The sequence below is a fragment of the Tenrec ecaudatus genome, chromosome 7 (assembly GCF_050624435.1).
Source record: "Tenrec ecaudatus isolate mTenEca1 chromosome 7, mTenEca1.hap1, whole genome shotgun sequence".
In the NCBI taxonomy this organism is placed as follows: domain Eukaryota; kingdom Metazoa; phylum Chordata; class Mammalia; order Afrosoricida; family Tenrecidae; genus Tenrec; species Tenrec ecaudatus.
In genome coordinates this window covers 32437327-32459389 of record NC_134536.1, presented here as the reverse complement: position 1 = coordinate 32459389, position 22063 = coordinate 32437327, and the positions used below count along the sequence as shown (strand labels likewise).

The 22063-nt window shown below is 46.4% G+C and overlaps 1 protein-coding gene across 1 annotated transcript in view; it reads right to left on the bottom strand.

The window, feature by feature from the left end:
• MAP3K5 (mitogen-activated protein kinase kinase kinase 5) overlaps positions 1-22063 on the bottom strand; it is a 233375-nt gene that overhangs the window by 110006 nt on the left and 101306 nt on the right. The window contains exons 4-7 of the mRNA XM_075554484.1: positions 19890-20083; positions 17983-18151; positions 15196-15302; positions 11735-11905 (exon numbers count right to left, since the gene is read on the bottom strand). Coding sequence (XP_075410599.1) covers positions 11735-11905; positions 15196-15302; positions 17983-18151; positions 19890-20083 — 641 coding nt within the window. The remainder of the gene's footprint in view (positions 1-11734; positions 11906-15195; positions 15303-17982; positions 18152-19889; positions 20084-22063) is intronic.

Sequence of the window (22063 nt, the reverse complement as noted above, 5' to 3'; positions counted from 1 at the left end):
AAAACCTTGTCCTTTAGTGTGGGGCCAGGGCATGGCGCCCCATCACCCTTGACTGCAAAACACTCCTAAAGGTCAACAGACAGACCTTGAACTTTTCTTTTTTTTTTTGATCCTTGCCTTTTTGTTGTTGTTGTTGTTATTTGTTTTATTTTCTATTGTTGCTTTGTTTTGTTCGGTCTTGTGTTTGTGCATATTATTATCTAGATTAGATGATAGGTGGGATAATCAATCTGGGGAAGAAAACAACAGGCAACAGGTCAGGGGACATGAAAAAGGAGGAGGTGGGGGAAAGGAACCCAGGGACAAGGGAACAACAAATGACTGAAAACCAGTGGCGAGGAGGGTGTAGGAGGTCTGGTAGGGTTTGATCAAGGGCAAGTAACAGAGAGGAATTACTGAAACCCAAATGAAGACTGAACATGATAGTGGGACAAGAGGAAAGTTAAAGGAAACAGAGAAAAGACCTAGGAAGCAAGGGGGCATTTATAGAGACCTAAATATAGGCATGTACATATGGAAATTTATTTATATATGATGATTTGGAATAGACCTTGTGCATGTATTTATAGGTTTAGTATTAAGGTAGCAGATGGGCATTGGCCTCTACTCAAGTACCCCTCAACACAAGAACACTTTATTCTAATAATCTGGCATTCCAAGATGCTCACCTTCCTGACACAATTGCTGAAGACAAATGGGTGCATAAGCAAATGTGGTGAAGAAAGCTGATGGTGCTTGGCTTTCTTCCATCTTTTTGCTATTATAGATATTGTTGCGATAAACATGGGTGTGCATACATCTGTTCTTTATTTCTTTAAGGGATATACCAAGTAGAGAGATTGCCATATCACAAGGTATTTGTATAAAACTTGTGTATCATATAGACTCTATACCTTTTCTCTAAGGAACCCTGTGATACAGCGTGCTCCATGTAGGCTTACTAACCAGAAGGTCAACGGTTTGAACCTAACAGCTTCTCTGCAGAATTAGGACTTCGACTCCCATTAAGACCTGGGGACCTGAAGTGGGAGTTCTAAGTCCTATGAGGCCATTATTAGTTGGAAGCAACTTGATGGCATTGAGTTTTGGTTTTTCACTTTCCCTCCATTTGCTAAAATGTTTTCTAAGATTCACAAGGGGAAAAGAGAGGAGAGCAAGAGAGCGAGAGCGAGAGCGAGAGCGAGAGCGAGAGAGAGAGAGAGAGAGAGAGAGAGAGAGAGAAGTCCTAGGCCTATTTTAAGAAATAGTGAAATTGAATCAAAGTCTCTGTTGAACATGGTCAACTTAACAAACATGTTAAGATAGACAAGATGTCTGTACAATTACACACCAAGGGTCTAGCACTGCATGCCTGCTGAATCCCAAGGCTCTAGTTCAAGCTGCCTCATGTAATCCTCACAACAGAGCCTGTTCCTCACAAGACAATTAGCTTAAACCGGTTAGTTGTAAGGATCCCATTGTCCTCCGGATTTATTTGCGGAGTCCTGGGTAGATGACAGAACCCTGGCAGTATATCAAGAAAGGCAAGGAGCATCCAATAACTTTTTAGGAGGATGTCTTTTTCCACTCTAAGAAAAAGACTGCCTCCCCTTTCCTCCTGACGTCGGTGTAGTTAGGCGGACTGATCCCTAAAAGGGCCACAGCCACCTTGCAACCCTAAAAATGTCAGAGTAAGCACTGAGCCCCTTAAGGCAAGAGAGCGCGAGTGAGCACACGCGCTGGACCTGGGGTGGCATCTTAAGCTGCTTATGAAGCCTATACAAAAATCGATCCTGTTTCTGGTTTGGCATGTCACAAAATGCATGGAAGCAAGGCTTTCTTCTGCTTTTAGCTTGCCAAGCACATCTTAATTCACCTAGTGGGGTATTATTCTTATTTTCTGAATACAAAAACTAAATTTCCTAAAGGCTATATCGTTTCCCTGATGTCACATCGTCTTTAAATAATTTGAGGCAACAATAAATTGAGTCAACACCTAATCACACGTCAGCTGAACCAAAACTCCATGCCCTTTCCATTCAATTGAACAACAAATCCTAGAAAATCCAAATTACATGTCTGGAATGCAAAAAAAAGAACATTGGACCTTAAAAAAATAAGTTCAAAGTCATGATAATCAGAGTGTATCAAGAAATTCACTTAAGTTCTTTGAGCTTTCACTTCTTCAGTTTACAACCGAAGTCAGAAAGCTCCTGAGAGGCAAGGATGGGGGTGACATCGTCTCGAATGTTGTAGACACGTTACCAGGGGAGACCAGCCCCTGGAGAGGGACATCGTGATTGGTCAAAGAGGGGTAGCAGAAAAGAGGAAGGCCCTTGACAAGGTGGGCTGACAGGTGACTCTAACAAGGGGCTTAACCATAGACCACTTTGGGAGGATGGAGCAGGGCAAAGAGGTGGTGTTTGACTGGAGTGCGAACGAAGGTGACACGCCAACACGCAGCTGCAAAGCGGGAAGTCAGCTTTTCCTCCTTTCCAAGGTTGTTGCAAAGCTCCAGCAGTTGATAAGGTGTTCACAGACCCTGTGTGAGCTCAGAGGTTTAAGGAACTGGTCATTATTTCTACCTAAGTGAAAGCTGCATAAAAAACTGTTCTAAATCCCACTGCATACAAGCTGATCATAACCATTTCACAGCTACTTCTTTTGAGATTAGGATTAAAAAAAAAACACATGGCGGGAACCCTGCCAATGAGACTCCATCCCATCCCACTGCGCGTCCTAGTGACCTTATGACAGATGAGAACTGGCCCCCAGGGTTCCCAAGGCTCTGAGCTTTAAAGGAGCAGACTGACTCGTCTTTCTCCTGGTGGCTTTGAACCACCAGCCTTGGGGGTAGCGCTCAGCCAAGCACGTCAACCACTGTGCTATTGGGCCTCCTTTAGAACTGTTCCCGGGGCCTTCCGGTTGCAATGCAGGTCACTTCTGAAAGTGTGTTTTTGCAGGAGGAAAGTCTGAGCTTTGGGGTCAGGCCGCACGCCTGCCCGCCGTCTTCTTCCCCCATCTTGCCCTTTCTTCTCCATCAGCCTGCGTGCCCTGTCAGCAGCACACGGGAGAAGCACCACCCCTGCCCTTCGTAACGGAGGGAAATGTTGGAGAGAGCAGCGCTAACAAAGGTCCAGCCTCTAACACCCTTCAGCTAATAAAGCCAAGAACCAAACGCACTGCCAGTCGATTCCTACTCCAGGACATTGCAGGTCTGTGCCGGTGGGTTTCCAAGACTGGAACTTTTCCTAGGAGTAGGGAGTTTGGTGGTTTTGAACCACTGACCTTGTGGCTAGAAGCCCACATGGAAGCCACTCTGCCAAAGCTCAACGCAGGATAATGACTTGAACGAGAGAAAGGGGTTTTTCCTGAATCCGTGGTTTGAACCCGCCTGTCATTCCAAGGGAAGAAGCTAAGGCGGGCTGCTCTAGGAACAATGGGCACTCCTGCCTAGCATCATACGAACTGGAACTGAGTCGATGGCAGTGGGCCCGTGTTTGTGGGGAACATGAACGATAAGCATTTAAACACAGAAAAGATGGACTATTTCAATTGACAAAATAACCAAGAACATGACACTAAAACAAACAAACACAACAACCCATCCAACAGAAGAGAACACAGTTTCTGTACTTCAATCAGGAGGATGTGGTCCCTCACATGACTCACCCCCCAACCCGGAGAAGAGTCAACAACCCAAGTGTGCTGTCGTCATAGCGTGCCACGGCTCTGCAAACGTGCATAATTAACCAGAAAATGTTCTCCCTGTCCCTGTCGCCCCGCTTCCTCAAACCCAAATCAAGCTGTCAGAAAGCAGACCTGCACCAGACTATAAAAGGGTGTCTTAGACCCGTAGAATTTGTATGTTCACGGCAGAGTAAAGCTTTCTCCTGCCTATACACCAGTGGTTCTCAACCTTTCTCATGCCGCGGCCCTTGAACACAGTTCCTCATGGAGTGGTAACCCCCCAACCACAAAGTTATTTTCATTGCTATTTCTTCACTGTAATTTTGTTACTGTTATGAATCGGGCAACTCCTGTGAAAGGGTCATTTGATCCCCAAAGGGGCCGCGACCCACAGGTTGAGAACCGCGGCATTAGAGGAAAGGCACATTTATTCAAGTTGGTATTAACAGTGGGGAATCGAAGAAAGGTTCCTATGAGCCTCGGGAATCACAACTGCTTGAGCTCCTTTTTCTGTGCAGTCCAAGCTCTGATCCCTCAACTTTCCGCGATCGCTAAGTCACTGCTTATTGGCGTCAAAAGAAACGGATTCAGGCCATGGGAAGTGTCCCCTCGGAAGAGTGAGAGACTGCCTCCCACATGGCCATCCCACCCTGACCCCAGCACTGTGCCTGGCAAGGACACGGTGCGCAGACATTCCAAGAAGACGGAGAGGGGCCCATGACTCAGGAGAGGGCTAATCCCGGGGGTGTCTCAGCTCAGCGCGGTCTTCCTCGGCCTGGGTGAATTTCCTTCTCAGCTCCAACAGAAAGGGCGCTTAGGGACAATGACACCATGAGTGTGTGTCCCTACCACTGTGAAAGTTGGGTCAAAACACTGAGAAACGACTTTCTAAGAAACAGCTTCATACAGCTAGAGAAGCAGCTTCAGCAGCGCAAGGTCTTTAAACACATCCTTCCTGATAGTCAGTGTGAAAGGGGTGGGGTGGGGAGGCAATCCTAGTGTCCTGCTTCAGGATAGATGGAGACAATGGCAGTGGTGACAGGTCAGGAATAGCTCATCTGTCCTAAGAGTGACTTGTCAGTGAGTGGCCATTGAAAACCACCTCTTAAGGAGCTGATGGGAAGGTTTGGAGTTCTAAAGCTACCCAGTCTTAGAAAGAAACTACAGAGTCCCCGGGAAGGAAATGGCAGCAATTTGGTGATTTACCACTTTAACAAGAAGACCTTGAATCCAAATCTCTGCAGAAAGACAGTTCACGTGGCCTGGCTAAATGTCATTGTCCGGTGCCGTCAAGTTGGCTCCGATTCCTGGTCCTGTACCGCACTCACAGTTACACCCTGTCTGAGCCCACTGTGGCAGACGCCGTGCCAATCGGCTCTCTGAGGGCTCCTCCTTTCTGCTGCCCCTCCACTGTACCGAGCACGATGTGCTCCTCCAGGGACTGGCCTCCCAGACAAAATATTCAAAGCATTTTAAGTCAAAGTCTTGCACATGTTGACAGACAAGGGGTGTTAGGCTACACGGGATTCATGAAAATGGAACCTGAAAGTAAAGGAGTTAAAACACATCAAGAAACCATGGAATTCAGTGATCCCTAACTTTATGCAACCTTAAAAGGTATGTGGGCTCTAAATTGCTTTATTTCCAAATGGGAAAAGATTTGTATACACGTTGCTCCTTAGAAGATGCTTGAATTCCATTTGAATTCACTGACCGTGAAAACCAGGCTTTTCTGGATTCCTGGTACATTTTTTTTATTAACACTATCATCATCAAAGACTTTAGTCTGGGTAGGATGCTTTCCAAATATCAGATAGAAATTCCCCAACTATTAAAGAATTTTCTTCAAGTACACATCCAATGGTAATCATATGCTGCCTAGCTACATTCTTTTGTGACGGCAGAAAAAATTGGCCACGAAAAAAGATTTCTCTGCCTCATGGTAAAGATTTGCAGTATCAATGAGCGAGTCTGAGCCAAAGCTCCCCGGGAAGGGCGCGGGAAACCACTGTCCCCAAGTAACCATCTGCTCAGCTGCTCCAAGTGACTCGGGTTCAAAGGTTAAGACTGAGGTCTTACACCATTAAAGCCATTTGTTTTGTTTGTAAATGCTTTCCCCCCAACTCTCATTTTATTTTTTGAATCATGTTTTTATTGACATCTATTATTCGTTCCAATATATCCCTTCCCGTACAGGTCTGCGGCTCAGTCCTACCGGGTGGGACGATCCAATCATCAATGCGGTCAATGGCTCTATCCCTCCATCATTAAAACTTTTATTTTTATGTTTTTAAAGACTATCCTCAAGGAACTCCTGAGCCAAATAGATCTCACTGACTGTGCTTGCATGAGGAGGTCGTTTAGAAGGTTTGCAGAGCATGACGAGAGGACAGGCCACACCAGGTGCTGACCACTGTGCTGGAGCACAAGCATCGTGGACAATAGGGCCAGCTGCAGGGGACTCAAGATCTCATCTGATGCTTCCCTCCTAGCAGACGGCCATGAATCCGCAGTAATTGAACCCATCAACGCATACTTTTATTAAGTACACATGATTGTTTCACAGCTTTAAAAAATGATCCCGTACTTCACGGGTCCGTCTTGCATTTGCTCGCTTTGCTCACATTTCTTATTTTGTGTTTGAGGCGGCAGCCGCTCTGCTGCGTGACTTCCTCAACAGTTTCTCTACATATATAAGGAGCGGCAAAGCCGGGTCCCAGATACGAACATCTGACGCACAGTCAACATCGCCATCCGGCCAATTCCGACTCACAGTGACCCTGCAGGCTGGGCAGAACTGCCTCTGTGGGTCCCCAGCATTGGCACGCTTTACCAGAGGAGAAAGCCTCGTCTTTCCCCGGAGCAACGGCGGGTGGTTTCAAACTGCTAACCTTGTGGTTAGCTTTACATGTTATGTAACTTGGCCCTCACTCCCTTAGTTCCTTGCATTCTTCTTATTTCTTCCCCTTTAACCCTCCCTTACCCCCCAAAGAGTAACATGGTGGCTGTGAAGAGGAAGCCATTTATAGTTGCTGAAGGGAACAGAGGAAAGACTGACCTAATGCCTACAGGAAACAGTACAGTGGCCTTCACTTGTTGCATATGCAATGTTTAAATCATGGAAATGGCGTTGAGGCTGCCCCTACAAATTCTTCTTGAAGACTTAAAGATACAGGTAGACACTGATCTCTTTCAGAACCCAGGCACTTCCTCCTGGAGGGTACATGGGATCCCGATGGTTTACCTGGAAGGTTAAGAATCTTTTTTTACAAGTCTTTAAAAATATTTGCCTTTTGTGAGTGGCCTGCTCATATTTCATGTGCTCTTTTTTCTTCGTGATTTTCAGCGGTGGTGGTGTTAGCCAGTGGGTCGGGTCAAAGTCACATTGGCCCTATGTGCAGGAGAACGAGCGCTGCCCAGTCCCGCACCATCTCCGCAGTGGCTCTTATGTCTCAGCTCATTGTTGCAACCACTGTGTCAATCCATCTGGTTGAGGACCTTCATCTTTTTGCTGCCCCTCTACTTTACCAAGCATGATGCTCTTCCCCAGGGACTGGTCCCTCCTGACAACATGCCCAAGGGATGAGAGACAAAATCTCACCATTCTTGTCTTTAGAGAACTTTCTGGCTTTGCTTTCTCCAAGACAGGTTTCTTTTGGCAGTCCATGGTCTTTTTGATATCCTTTGTCAGCACCATGATTCAAAAGTGTAAGTTCTTCTTCAGTCTCTTTTTCAATGTCCAGCTTTCGCATGCATATGAGGCCATTGAAAATATCATGACTTCAGGTGTAGTGTAGTAATGATGATATATACAATTTTCCTCTAGTTCCTAAATGTTTCCACACACCCCCATCATGATCCCAATTCTACCTTACAAATCCAGCTAGACCAGAGCATGTACACTGGGACAGACAGGAATCAGAAACACAGGGAATCTAGGACGGATGAACACCTCAGGACCAGTGGTGAGAGTGGCAATACCAGGAGGGTGGAGTGAAGGAGGGAAGGTGAGGGAAAGAGGGAAAGGGGGAACTGATTACAAGGATCTACATATAATCCCCTCCCTCGGGGACAGACAACAGAAAAGTGGGTGAAGGGAGACATCAGACAGTGTAAGAGATGACAAAATAATAATTATTTATAAATTATAAAGGGTTCATGAGAGGAAGGGGCATGGAGGAAGGGGAAAAATGAGGAGCTGAGGGCTCATGTAGAAAGCAAATGTTTTGAGGATGAAGGTAACAAATGTACAAATGCGCTTGACACAATGGCTAGACATATGGATTGTGATAAGAGTTGTATGAGCCCCCAATAAAAAGATTTTTTTTAAAAAGGAAATATCATGACTTGGATCCGATGGATCTTTGTTCTCAAATAAATAACCTCTTTATTTTTCAAAACTTTAAAGATGTTTTGGGCAGCAGAGTTACCCAGTGTAATAATGCATCTTTTAATCTCTTGACTGCTGCTTCCATGAGCACTGATTGTGGAGCCCAGCAAGATGAAATCCTTGACAACTCAACCTTTCCTCCATGTATCATGATGTTACCTATTGGTCCAGTTGCGAGGAGTTCGGTTTTCTTTACATTGAGTTGTAATCAATTCTGAAGGTGCAATCCCTGATTTGTAGGAGTCATTTACAGGCTCGGATTATGGTCCCCGTCCTTTACTGAGTACGTATACTGCTCCCTGACTACCGTTTCTGTTTTCACTTTGTTTACTGACTCTGTTCACCATTTCCAGTGCTCTACATAGTTTCCTAGAAATCCAAGTTTCCATGTGGTATCATTTTCCTCAGCCTGCATTCTTCCCTTCAATATTTCCTGCATTGAAGGTCTGTTGCAACAAAGTGTCTTAGTTTGTGTTTATCTAAAATACTTTTTTTTCAGCTTCATTTGTAAAAGCTATTTAACTGGACGCAGAATGCTGTCTGTTTTTTCCGTTCAACACTTCCAAACATGTCGTTCCATTGTCCTTTGTCTTCCGTCTGGTGAAAAGTCCACATATCTGGGAGCTTTTCCTTAGGCTGAATGTATGACTTCATTGTTTCTCTTCGGCAATTGCTCTCTGGTGTGCTGATGTACAGATTTATTGTACTTTAAGTTTGCTGAGATTACTTGATCTGTGGCTATTGTTTTGTACTGTTGCTGTTGTTGTTTACAATTGAATTGTTGTTGTTTACTATTATGTTAACCACTAATTCTTTCAGCATTTTCCTGCTGTCATCTCTCCTCTCTTCCAATTAGATTAGGCCTCAATATGGAGCCACCGATCATGAACTCACCATTTCTTTCTTACACGTCTCTTTCCCTCTGCTTCAAGTTTACTTTTTCTTGTATCGCTGTCTTTATTTTGTCGATCCTATCTAATGAACCTTTAACGTCAGATGTAGTATTACTCAGGTCTAAGGCTGCTATTTGGTTCTTGTTCCATTTCTGTTTCTTACCATGCCTGTGTCTTTCCCGCTGGAGTCATTTCTAACAGTGGGTTCTCCCACACCGGGATCACTGCTACGTTGGTGTCCTTGGTTGATAATTCAAATTCTGTGGCTTCTTTCCTTCAATTATGGGTCACATGTCCATACTGGACATTTTGGATGATATACTGTAGGGACTCTGGGTCCTGTTGGTCTCTTCTTACAGAGGACTGAGTTTTGTTTTCACGGGCAAGTAATTATCTACTTAGTTCTCTTCGATGGTGAGACCTGGTTTGGGGTTTATTAGGGTGCCTGTCTGGATTTTGCGTTCAGTTTGAACGAACTCCAAACCCCCCTTACAGTTGCTAAAATATTTGTCCAGTCCTCCACTCTTTCAGCTTCTCTTCAGTTTTCTCTTGGGATATCTTTGGGTTTTATCTCACACGGGAACATTTTAGGGCATTAGAATTATATATACATATATATATGCCTCACTCTCCCCTCTCTCTACATAGCTGGGGGAGCTCCCCTCTCTGGGGTCCCTCATTTGGGGGACAGCCTACTCAGTTTCTAGCCAGGCTGACCTCACAAACCCCATCCTCTGACTCCTCAGTTGATGATTTTTGTTTATGAGGTTCTGTCCGCCTGTACCTTACAGACCTAAGAGCCTCAAGGGAAAAGTCATTTACATATGAATCTTACTCCGTGTGGTGCTCTTCAAACAAGTGTCAGAAGCCCTTCAATTTCTGACGCCTTGAATCACTACTTACTCTGCAGTTCCAGTCAGTCTTGGTGACTCTGAGCAAAACCACCTTTTCCTGCAGAAGGTGGGGGAAGATACTGGCAGGATTCACCCGACTGCGTCTAGACGGAGCAGCAGGAGCGGACTGCATGAGGGCCTTTGGACCCCAAGAGCCCGGTGCGCTGCACCACCTTGACCCAGGAGGGCAGCCGGGACAGCTAACGAGTCACAGAGCAGCAGGAGCAGAAGCCAGGCTGGACCCGCAGAACAAGGGCATCTGAGTGTTTTGAGAAAGGCGTGGGGTGCTGTGCATGTCCCTGGGGGACCTAGGTTTGCTGACACAGAGCTGGAGAACTTGCGGCCGAGGCTTATGGCAGAGTGGTGTGCTCTTTGTGTGGTTATTAGCAGCCCTAACAGAACCTTCTCGCACGTCCTCACTGGACAGCTGTCCCTTGAGCATTCCTCCCATCAGTGTAACCTCCTCACTTCCTGAATCACTCCTGATTCATGAACAGTGAGCTCTGGGGAGCCCTGGCAGTGAAATCTCAAACCCAGCAGAAAAACAGAGTGAGGAAGGACCGGTGCCCTGAGAAGAACACTTTCAGGCTTTGTTTCAAAGTGAATGTTCATCTAATCATAATTATTGGCAGGAGGTTTAGCATAATACCAAAACTACCTTAATATTTCCATAGATCAGTGTCTTGATAAGCAGAAAGAAACGTTAATACACAAGAGTTCCATAATCTTTTATTTTATGATGGATGTTATATTTAAGCTTTCCCTAAGAAATTCTCTCTGATTCCAAAGCCAATAAACATAAGTTTGTGTATTTTATTATAGAAGTATTTCCCCCAAAGTATCTTTTTATTCATATTTAAGTCCTTAATTTGCTTTGAGTTAATTTTTTTGTGCATGTGTAAGACAGGGACCCAATTTTATTTTACAGTCTCCAAAATGATAAATAAATTTTGTTGGTACCCCTAATTGAGTAATTATCCTTTCTTCTGTGGCTCAGCGGGAGCTCACTCTGCCACGAATTTAGTCTCCTCAGGATCCCGCTGCTGTTCCAATGTTTGACCTGTCTATACCCATCCCAGACCCACTGCCCGAACCGTTACAGCTTTATAATGTCTATCTGGTAGACCAGCTCCTTCCACTTTGCTCTGCTCCAAAATAGCTTTGTTAGGTTCTAGCTCCTGGCCAAGAAGGGGTGGTACACCTAGGTAGGCATTACACCTGATTGGCCCATGTAAGCTGGGTGAATTTGATGCACACAATGGGGTCGACCAGTATCTTTGACCACGCCTCCAAGGGGGGCCCTGAAAAGCACGAGGTTTTGCCCTGGAGTTCTCGAGTACTGGTGCTGTCCCTATGCTCTAGAAACTCACTTGGATCACAAACCAGGCTCCGGCGTGAATTCTTTCTCACGCGGAGCCAAGCGCAAGACATCTAACAGCTTTGCTTCTTCTTGACCCTTTATTCTTCCAAATACAATATAGAATCTCTTTGGCGAGATACATGAAAAACCCTACTAGGGGAGAACTAACATCTTTAAAATATCAAGTCTGTTCATCCACAAACTTGGTATATTTTCCCATTCATTCAGGTAATATTTAGTATCTGTCTGTAAACCTATACATACCCCCCCCAAAATGATATGTAGCTACTGCAGTACATATTAAGGATCAGATATTTTTTTAAAATATGGTAATATATACAGTATATTTCCATCTAATTTTACACTAATTTACTGTGCCATACTCCATAAATTTCATCCAAATAATTTATTAAAGCTCTAAAATCTAAGACTGAGTTCATAAAAATACAATGCAAAATCGCATTTGCACACGCACACGCAGGTCATGCCACGGCTTGTGGAGTTCCTTACTTCCATCATGTGTACTTACCAGTGGGCTCCATGGTCTCTACTCTCGGTATCTGTGAAATTAGAGTCCAGAAACGTATCTTTGTAGATCCGCCCCACCAGGCAGTACATATCAGAAGCGACTTGCCCTTCACTCTGCACCAGGGGGATCATAATATCAAGAGCTCTTGCTCGATCTCCAGGGAGATTTCTCCTAAGACAGGGGTAAAAACATCTCGTTTCAATACAAATCCCAGAAACAATGGGTCCATTATCTCTTTTAATGCTTATTTAATATATTGATTCTTATCAGGGTTATTGGGCTGAAAACCATCAGATTCTGAGGGTACTCCATAGTCCTCTGTCCTGAATAAGCATTCTGTTGCTAATCTTAGTGTATGTCCACTGGGTCTAACAAGGATCTCTCCCGAGATGCTTTCTGGTAAAAATGCTGGGTGTTTACTGCCAACTCAGTCTTCCCCATGGTACTTGCAACTAACTGCAAAATTCAAAAACACAAAACTCAAACCAAACACTGCCACTGAGTCGATGCTCACTCACAGGGACCCTAGGAGACAGGGTAGAACTGCCCTTATGGGTTCCCGGGGCTGTTTAATTCTTTACCAGTGTAGAAAGCCTCATCTTTCTCCCAGTGAAATTAAGTGGTGGCAACTCATCTCGCCTAAGTCAGGACCAAAGCCTGACCAAGGACTTTAACGGCGACAATTTCATTCACAGACCACACTCACAGACCCAGATTAACCCAGGAGTTGCCTAATATCTCAGTGTAATCCATCGACAATCAAAGAAATTGGCTTCGTGCAGGCAATTTTAAAATAGCAAACATGTGTAGGCAGTTCTCAAAAGCATATAGAAATGTTCTCAAAGAGTTATTTTATGAATCTTGAAAACATTATGCTAAGTGAATGAAGCTAGCTCCAAAAGACCACTTGACGTATGACTCCATTTATAGGAAACATTCACGATTGGCAAACCTAGCAGACGCATAGTAGATTGGTCGCTGGGCAGGACCGGAGGACTTGGGGAGGAAGGAGCGGGTGCTGGTAGGGGCTTCTTTTCAAGGCATACAAATGTTCCAAACTGTTGGTATAACAATCACGCCACTCTGGGCATATACTAAAAAACCAAGAACATCTTCGAATGAGTAAATAGTATGGTATTTCAACATTGTGCTATAGAAAAAGAAGATAAGTTTCAGCTCCCACTTTCTATTTTTGTTTATGATGTCCCTTTTTCCCTTTGCATTAAATGCCTCGAATTTAGAATCCTGGTTCATAAAACACGTCTGTCATATGTTCAGGAAAGCTCTGATGGACTTTTGCTTCAAAATAAAGCACAGTATATTTCACTTTTCAGAAATGGCTTATTTGAAAGCCAGTTCAGGTAGATAATTTCTGGAAGGCTCATCTAAGTCTGGTACATCTAAAGGGTAAAAAGAAAGGATGCTCAAGAAGCAGTGTTGTCTGTAGATCGGAACCAATTCCATGTCACCTCCCCACTGCCAGCACAGTGAGAGGCGTGGTGAATGTAGCCGGGCTCCCCCGCGTGGTGCAGGGGAGCAAGCTCTGCAGGCTGTGTGGCTACAAAGGAGAGCAATGGTCTCTGGGTGAGCACCAGGGTGGCTGTTTTCTTGCTAGACCAGCGGTTCTCAACCTGTGGGTCACCACCCCTTTGGCTGTTGAACGACCCTTTCACAAGGGTTGTCCGATTCATGACGGTAGCAAAGCGACAGTGATGAAGTCACAATGAAAATCATTTTATGGTTGGGTGGGCGGGGGGGTCACTGCCACACGAGGAACTGTATGACAGGGCCGCGGCAGGAGGAAGGCTGAGAACCACGGCTCTAGTCAGAGGTGGCAGAACACAACGATGAAGAGCGCCGGCTCTGTGTCCCACGGGTCTTGGTTTGGGACATGTTCTGCGACATGTTACTCATGAGCCTTGAAGAATGGCTACTCAACCACCCCAAACTCTAGTTTCTTCATCTACAAAAGAACCATCGAGCCCCACCTGACACACGGTACCAGCACATAAGTTTGTTTTCCTAAATCATTCGCTGTGGTCATTACATATGTAATCCGCCCTCCACCAGAGAGGAGTAGCGCAACTAAACTTTGGAAAGCTCACTGCTTAGGACCGTCCCACACCTGAAGTACTGACTGTGGGCTCACCACAGTGACTCTGGACAGGAAGGAGCCTTTAGAGGTGCCATGATTCTGGGAGAAGGCGCAGAGGCCAGACCTGAGGACGGAAGGAGGCAGGCCGTGCCTGGTCCTATCCAATTCCAACATGGAGACAATAGAGTTTTGATTGTAATTTCAGGGCCGTCCCAAGGAAAACATTCTCTCGTTAGGTATATGTTCACCCAGATATAACTGTCTTTACTATTCTCTAGATTTTTCTGTGAACAATCATTTGGTGTTGAGCAGATTTGCTGAGAGGCAATTCTATAATGCTATGATTTTGGTTTTGTAAACAGCTTTATTGGCACCTAACTCACACGTCATACAATTCAGTAGCTCAGTCCTATCAAGACTTGTACAATCACCACAATCAATTTTAGAATATTTTCTCCTTTCTTGGAATCATTGTTCTATCTCCCCATCCCCCCTCAACTTCCCCTACCACACCCTTAAGAAGTCATTCATCTAGTTACTGATTCCATAGATGTACCTATCCTGGGTTTCACATGCAGAAAAACATACAACAACAAAGTAAAACACAGAAAAACCTCAACTGAAAGGAAAGAAGAAAATGTTAAAAACCAGAACAAATTTAAAACAGGTTAAAAGGGAGCTCAAATGAGAAAGTGTTACATTGTAACCTAACTCCATCTGCAACAACCCACTTTCCAATGCACTCGGCATGACAAGGCTAGTCACATGGTCCATGGTCAGAGGGGATTCACCAGAGGATTAATCCACGTGTATTTCCTCCTCACTTAAAAAACAAAACAACTGAACCAACTTTGAAATGGATCAAAAGGGAGATCAAATGAGATTACATTTTAACCCAACTATCTGTACCATAATCTGACTAGGCTATTCACATGCCTCCTTCTGTAAACCAGGTATTCACAATTCAAGCTCTGATAGCATTCCCTCCTCTGGGTTTGGATTTTATTATTTACAATCCTCGGATCACAAGGACTGATGTGCTTCTTCCAAGTGGACTTAGCTGATGCCTAACTTCGATGGCTGCTCTATTTTGTCTTCCTGTCTGTTGTTACTTGCTGTCAGGTCCAACTCAAAAGTGCAAGCTTTGCCAGAGGAGCAAAAGAAGAATATAAGTACAAAAATAGTGGAGAGCTTCTTATACTGACAGAAAATCAGAAATTCCTATATTTGGAATGCGTTCCACAGAAGTGTTAATGTGGCATTGTAATGAGGAGCAGCTGCAATGCTTCAATAAAAGCCGCGCCTATCAAGAATTGCAGCTAAAGTAGGTGTTAGCACATCCTGGAAGAGAATGTTTATCTCTTACCTATTCAGTGCGAAAGCGTAATGAAACTTCACATGGCGATGGGCGGCCAAGTCAAAGGTTGGTAGTTTTTCTAGTGTCTCCACCAGCTTCACAATGGAGTCATAATCCTTTCAAACAAGAGGAGAATGACACAGAATCAAACCTTAGGAGAAAGCTCTGACAATAAAATACCTGTTGACAATCAGATACCCACGGAATCTGAGGCAGGCATTAGAGAGAAATTTGAATCCAAGGAACCACTTTGAAGAATGCCGAACTGTTTTTGCTTTTTCTTATAAAGGGGTTGGAGGGTGCTGGGGCGGTGGGGATGGTTTGGTGCGTGTGTGTGTGTGTGTTTATGAGGGTAAGTAAAAAGCAGTACTACAGTAGTACTTCTGAAGGTGGTGACTCCGTCTCCAACCTCTCTCTGGAGGATTGTGCGCTCTTCCACTTACACCACATCAAGAGGACGGTTGGGCATCCGAGGGTCTCAACCAGGAGCCCTGAAGGCACAGTGGCAATGCATTGGGCTGCTAACTGCAAGGTCATTGGTGCAAATCTACCACCTGCTCCATGGGAGAAAGATGGGGCTTTCTAGTCCCCCAAAAGTTGCGGTCCTGGAAACGCTGAGGGGGCAGTTCTAGCCTGTCCTATAGGGTTACGATGATTTGGAATTGACTTGTTGGCCGGGAGTTTAGCTTGGGTTTGAGAGGGTATCACACTGTGTTCCTTAGGAATGTTCTTTATTGAGTTTGGGGAATGAAAAAGAAGTCCGAAAGGGGCAAGGTCAGGCTGAAGGGTGAGTGGGGTAAGGTTTCCAAGCAAAGCTCTCCCAGGCTAGCCCTTGCTGCCCTCGAAGAATGAGCAGGTGTACTGTCATGATGGGGGAAAAAATTCCCTGGTGCAATTTCCCCGACCTTTTCCTCAGCAATGCAGCTTCTATTTTCTTCTTCCCAATAATCCCCTAAGACCCTCCTGGGTCTTGGAGAAAACCTGGCAAGAGCACGCCTTTGAAATCCCAGAAAACAGTTGCCATAACCTTCTGTGCTGACCTCTGCCTTGATGTTGGATGGCACAGCTCCCCGTGGAAGCTACTGCTTAGACTGGCTTGTTCTTTGGAGGCACTAAGGACATTAAGTGCAGTACTCTGAGAGCGTGTCTGCAGCCATTCACGGGCTGCAGAGACACGCTTCCACGTGCTTCGTTTGGAAGAAACCCGTGTATATATGAAGTCCTAGTAGCCATGCTTTTTGTCATGTCCATGTACATATGCACTTCCAGGCAGTGGTGGTTCACTGGTAGGATTCCTGCCTTCTGTGTGGGAGCCTCAGTTTAATTCTTACTTGATACACTTCATGTAGAGCCAGCTACCACCCAACTGCCAGTCAAGAACTGTATTGTTATGATGGTGGGAAAGCTCGGTGGAGCGTGCAGTCTATGTCTGGAATCGTCCAGTGAAGGTTTCGTGGATCACAGAGGTCAGATCTGCAGCAGATCATGGGGAGGGCCCAGGGGGACAACATTTCCCTTCATCCTGCATGGGGCTGCCATGAGACAGGGCCGAGTGGACAGCAGTGAGCAGCAATAACAGCATATTAGCATGTGCATGTGCTTATTACCACATCTGATTAAATAGAAAGTTAACACATCGGGGATGGGGGTGGGGGAAAGCATGCGAATGTTAAGTGGTCCAAGTATGGTCAAAGTCCTAGGTATCCAGTCTCCTATCAACTACTTGCAGGGAAAGCGCCTCAAGGACCTGCAATGATTGATTGAATGTCTGTTATAACTGTTATTTCATTTCATTTCAGCATGAGGCCTGCCATGGATCCGGAACCCCACATGCCTGTGGTCTATGAAACTCTCCTGCTCCCATGACACTTTTCGCTGCCCAGAGAGGCTGCCCCTGGGGCAAGAAGCTCGAAGCCAATGACATTTTCCTGCAGAAACCCGCTGGGCAAACCACAGAGCTTTGCTTCTCCTTACTCTTTAAAAATCCCAAGACAACGACGAAAATGACATAACATGATGTGATCAAGCATTTTTTATGCAATGTACACACGTAAAGTTTTATCTTTGTAATTAATCAGTTGCAGACAAGACTTCAAAAGGTTGTCATAAAACTGAATGAAAAGATAGAATTTTCTCACAAACGTTTGAAGCTCCCTCCTACCAACTTCTCGCTAGTTCGACCCAGCCCTATCAATTTCAAGAAACACATTTTCAAGAGGTAAAAAAATATGCCGAGCAAGCCCTAAAAATGCCTGCTACTTGCCAAAGCACAGCTTGTCTGGCTGGACCGGCGGCTTACGTGGCCGAGGCTACGCACAGGGGAGAGAGGGGCTTGAAGCCTTGCTGTCCGTTCTCTCAGAGGAGACTTTCGACTTTTACCATAGGGGCCCCCACAAATTGCTGGTGATTACCTCACTTTTTCCCCCAGTCATGGTCCCCAAATCAAGGGCTAGACAGCTAGGAGAGTCTGTAACGACGACGAAATCACACCGGAAATATGGAATATTCGTTTACCAAAGCTCTCTACCATGAAGTCAATTCTGACTCCATAAAAGACAGAGCAGAACTGCCCCTGTGGGCCTCCAAGGCTGTAGATATTTACGGGAGCAGAAAGCCTCGTCTTTCTCCCATGGATCCCACAGGGGGGTTTAAAGTTGGCAGCCCCACGCGCCACGCGGTCCAGTCCGCCACCAGCACACCCGGGTTCCTTAATAGCTCACGGCACGTGGTGAAGCTCACACCCTTGTGCCTCCCACAAGCCGCGTGACAATGAGTGGGGCCCGCGCATCTTCTCACCTGGATGTCTCTATAGGAAAGCAGCAGATTGATGACGATATCTGCCGTCAGGAGTTCGATGTTGTCCACACGCTGCCGAATCCTTGCCAGTTCCACTGCCAGCTCTTTGCCGGAGTACAGGTTCCGAGCCTTCCTGATGTCGTTGAGGACAGATTCTCGGAAATACTGGCTGGTGAGAAAGCACACGTTGCAACCAATTCACAGTCACTCGCTGCAAGCAAGAAAGGCTCTCAAGGAGGCAGGTCGGGCCGGGTTTTCATCCGGCCGTGGCTGGCATGTTCAGAGGCACAGAGAGCGAACGCCCCGGGCACTGGGCCTTGCTAAGACTCTTAAGGGAGCGCTGACTTCTGTCAATACCCTTTCTGGCTTCAGAAACATTGCAAGATGGAGCTGCTCTGTAGTCATACATTTTCCACCAAGAAGCTGCAACTTAGCCTTTAAAAATGTCAAAGCTTTGTTTTTGCGGTTTAATATTTCCAGAAGTTGTTCTGAAAAGATTAGCTGTGCCTCTTCTCTGAACAGAATGCTCCTTCCCTTTGTTAGTCAGCACCATCATTTATTAATACAAGTGATTGTTCGTAACTAGAGCACCCTAATGCCCTTGGCAGCTTCTGCGGAGAACTTCCACTAAAGTTCCTGCATAGTTATTCTAACGGTGGGCGATTTTTTTTCTTGGGGGGTGGTGGTATTTCCTTACATGCATTTCAGTTCTACCAATACTGGCAAGCATTTCCTTTTAATTTTTTTTTTTGTGTGTGTGGAGAGGGAGCCATCTCTTCTCCTTTGAGTAAAATAAACAAAATGATTGTGGCAGTTACATAATCTCTTGTCAACTTTCGAAGGGGTGAGGTTTAGCTTGTCGATCAGGCCGTAGCCAATGAGGCCTCCGTGTGGGCATGGCCTTCTTCTGAAGAATCTGGGAATTTCTGTCTTCCTCCCTAGTGACAGGGCACACACTCTCTCTGTTTCACCCTCCTGTTGAAGCAGAGAGAGTTGAAGCCACGTGGAGCTATGCAGATAGAGCAAGCGCCCTGGAGCTGGAAGAGCCATGTGGAGACCCAAACCAGCTGAGATGCTTCCAGCACCACTGGATCCACAAGACTGTCCATCCCCTGGCCTGTGATCTTCCTGTGTTCTGTATCATTTCACGGATGTATGAGTCTAAAGAGGAATTGATGGACTAGAGCTGACATACAGGGTGATATCAGACTTATGGGTTTGATTTGGATGGGGCTGGGATGTTTTCTTTTTCTTTTTTTTATTAGGGGCTCCTACAACTCTTATCACAATCCATACATACATCCATTATGTCAAGCACATTTGTTGCCATCATCAGTCTAAAAACATTTGCTTTCTACTTGAGGCTGGGATATTTTCTCAATGTACAATTGCTCTTTGATATAATGTCCCATCATATGAATGTCTGAATTTGTTTCTCTAGTCAACCCAGACTAACACAATGGTGCATGTGGATTGTACGGGTTCTATCTTACCCACTTCGAGGATATCATGCATTTTTCCCCTGGTTCTTAACTGTGTGGTGAATGGATAAGTACATCTGATTAGACTTCCAACCACGAATAGAGTAGCCCTCCATTATTACCCATAAAAACAAGGATAGCGAGACTTTGACTTGCTGCCTTTGGCCATGCTGTCAGGAAAGGCCAATCACTACATAAGGAGATCATGTCTGGCAAGGCAGAGGGCCGAGGAAACCAAGGGAGACCCATGAGGAACTGCACTGACACCACAGCCATCCCAGAGGCTCAAGGACCCCCGTGATCATGCAGCCAGCAAGGACGGGGCAGTGTCCGGTTCTGCGGAACGTACCCAAGGTGGCCGTGGGTCGGAGCTGGCGCGATAACAGCTCGCAACACCCTACCCCGAGAGGCACCACGAACACTTACCTAGAAGTTGCTTGTGCCACCTTCAAAAGTTGAATGAAGCGATCCACGAGGGGCAAGCAGATGGGTCCCAGCAGCAGCTCAAAGTTGGGTTGCATGAGCTCCGTCAGCCCCTTCATGAAGCTGCTGTCACAGCAGTAGACCTTGTTGTGCGGAGTGATCATGTACGAAACGAAGGTGTAGTTCCCAGTGCACATCTGTGGAGAGAAGAGGCACCTGGAGCTGAGGGGTGAGCCTGGAGACGCCACAGGGACAGAATCCCTGGTCTCACTCCCGTGGCTCGTTTTTAAAATAACATGTCTGTATGCAAAGAGAAAATGGGGGGGCGACCCACTTCTTCATCTCTTATTTAGGATTCGGAGAATGGACGCTTCCCTAATTCCCTTAATGCCTCACTTCAAACAATGAAGACTTACAGGTGGAACAAAAGAGCGTGGAACAACTTCTGTCGTTGACTTATTTAATCCCCACCTGTCTTCACGATTGAGCGAGAGCGCTGTTATAACACAGACACCCCGTAGGCGGGCGGCTGCAACAAACAGAAACCTGTCTTCTCACAGGTGAAGAGGCCAGAAGCCCAAGCTCAGGGTGCTGGCAGTAGGCGAGGACTTTCTCTCCCTTCGACCTCTGGAAGAAGGTTCTGGTCCCGGCAGAGCTGCTGCTCCTAGGGAAGCCCCCTGTGCTTGGCATCTCTTGTTCCCAGCCTCCTTGTAGCTTGTGTTTATTTTGTGTCTTGAGCGAGGTTGACTCAAGACACACCCTCTGCGAGTCCCACCTCAACGGGGTGACAGAGACCACCCATTCCCAGATGGAATCACCCCTCAGATACCGAGGCTCTGACATCAAATTTAGGATTTGCAAGCACTCCTGTTATCATTAACTGGATGAGAGCATTCAGCAAGCACAACCCACTGCGGGGTGGCCGGCACGCCCCTTCTGGAGAAGTCGGTGTTGAAGGGAAACAGGACACCTAAGTACAAGGGTCCAATAGTAGAATGAAAAAGAGGTTCACTTCAAAAATATAAGAGTGCTTCAAAATGACAGAACAAAAGACCTTGGAATCTGTCCCTACTTTGAGAAGCTCCCCTGTATACCCCAAGCCGCCACACCCACAGCCATCAAGTGGCTTGACTCACAGCAACCCCATAAAGCAGTGGTTCTCAACCTGTGGGTCGAACGACCCTTTCGCAGGGGTCACTCAATTCATAACAGTAGCAAAATGACACTTATGAAGTGGCAACGAAAATAAATGTATGAGGAACTGTCCGCAAGGGTGGCGGCATTAGGAAGGTGGGGAACCACTCCCGTAAAGGTGCTCTGAGGCTGCTTATCTTCACGGGAGCAGATCGCCTGACAGCTGCTGGACTGGAACTGCACACCTGGTGGTTAGCAGCCCAGTGCCTCCCCAGCAGTGTCACCAGGGCAGTGTCGCCAGGGATCGGCTGTGGCTAAACCAAAGGGGACGGGCGGGAAAGGCCTCAGGGAGAGATGCAAGTGAGGGTACAGGCATGGGCCAACCCCGTGGGTCGGTCCCCGAGCTCCCCGGGCAGTGCGCGGTTCACACACTCGGCCACTGACTGCTAGGTGGGGGGTTCCAGTCCAACACGAGGTGGCTGGGGAGAAAGACCCTGCATTAGCTGCTGAAAAACTGACTGCCCACGGAGCACAGGCCGACCCTGGCACACCTTGAGGCATCCGGAGCTGGACCTGACCTGATGGCAACCAGGGGGTTAAAACAAAGGGCGGGGGACTACTTGGCCACATCTGCATTCTGGAGAACAACGCACAACTTTTACCCTTAGAGCCAAACTAATCAGAGCGAACCTTTGTCACCGCGCCCGCACCAAGGAATGCCATGGGGGCTCAAGCACGCATGGAGAAAATGGCTGTCGACGCCTTTCAACTGTGGGACCAGGAGAGGCTGGAGAGGCCACGCGACTGCAACTGGTCGACACTGTTTGAGACTGCAACCCCAAGAGCGCGCGCTCTCTCTCTCTGGCATGCCATGACCTCCAGGGAGTCCCATACATTCCGCAGTGGCCTTCCTGGCTGGCATACCTGTTCTCCAACCCTCCACCTCAGGTCACCTTCCACCGTCCACCCTTCACCAGCCCAGCTCACTGTCTCAGAGCAAGCAGTCAGGAGGGTTAAGCACCGTGTCTTTAAAAACTTTTAAA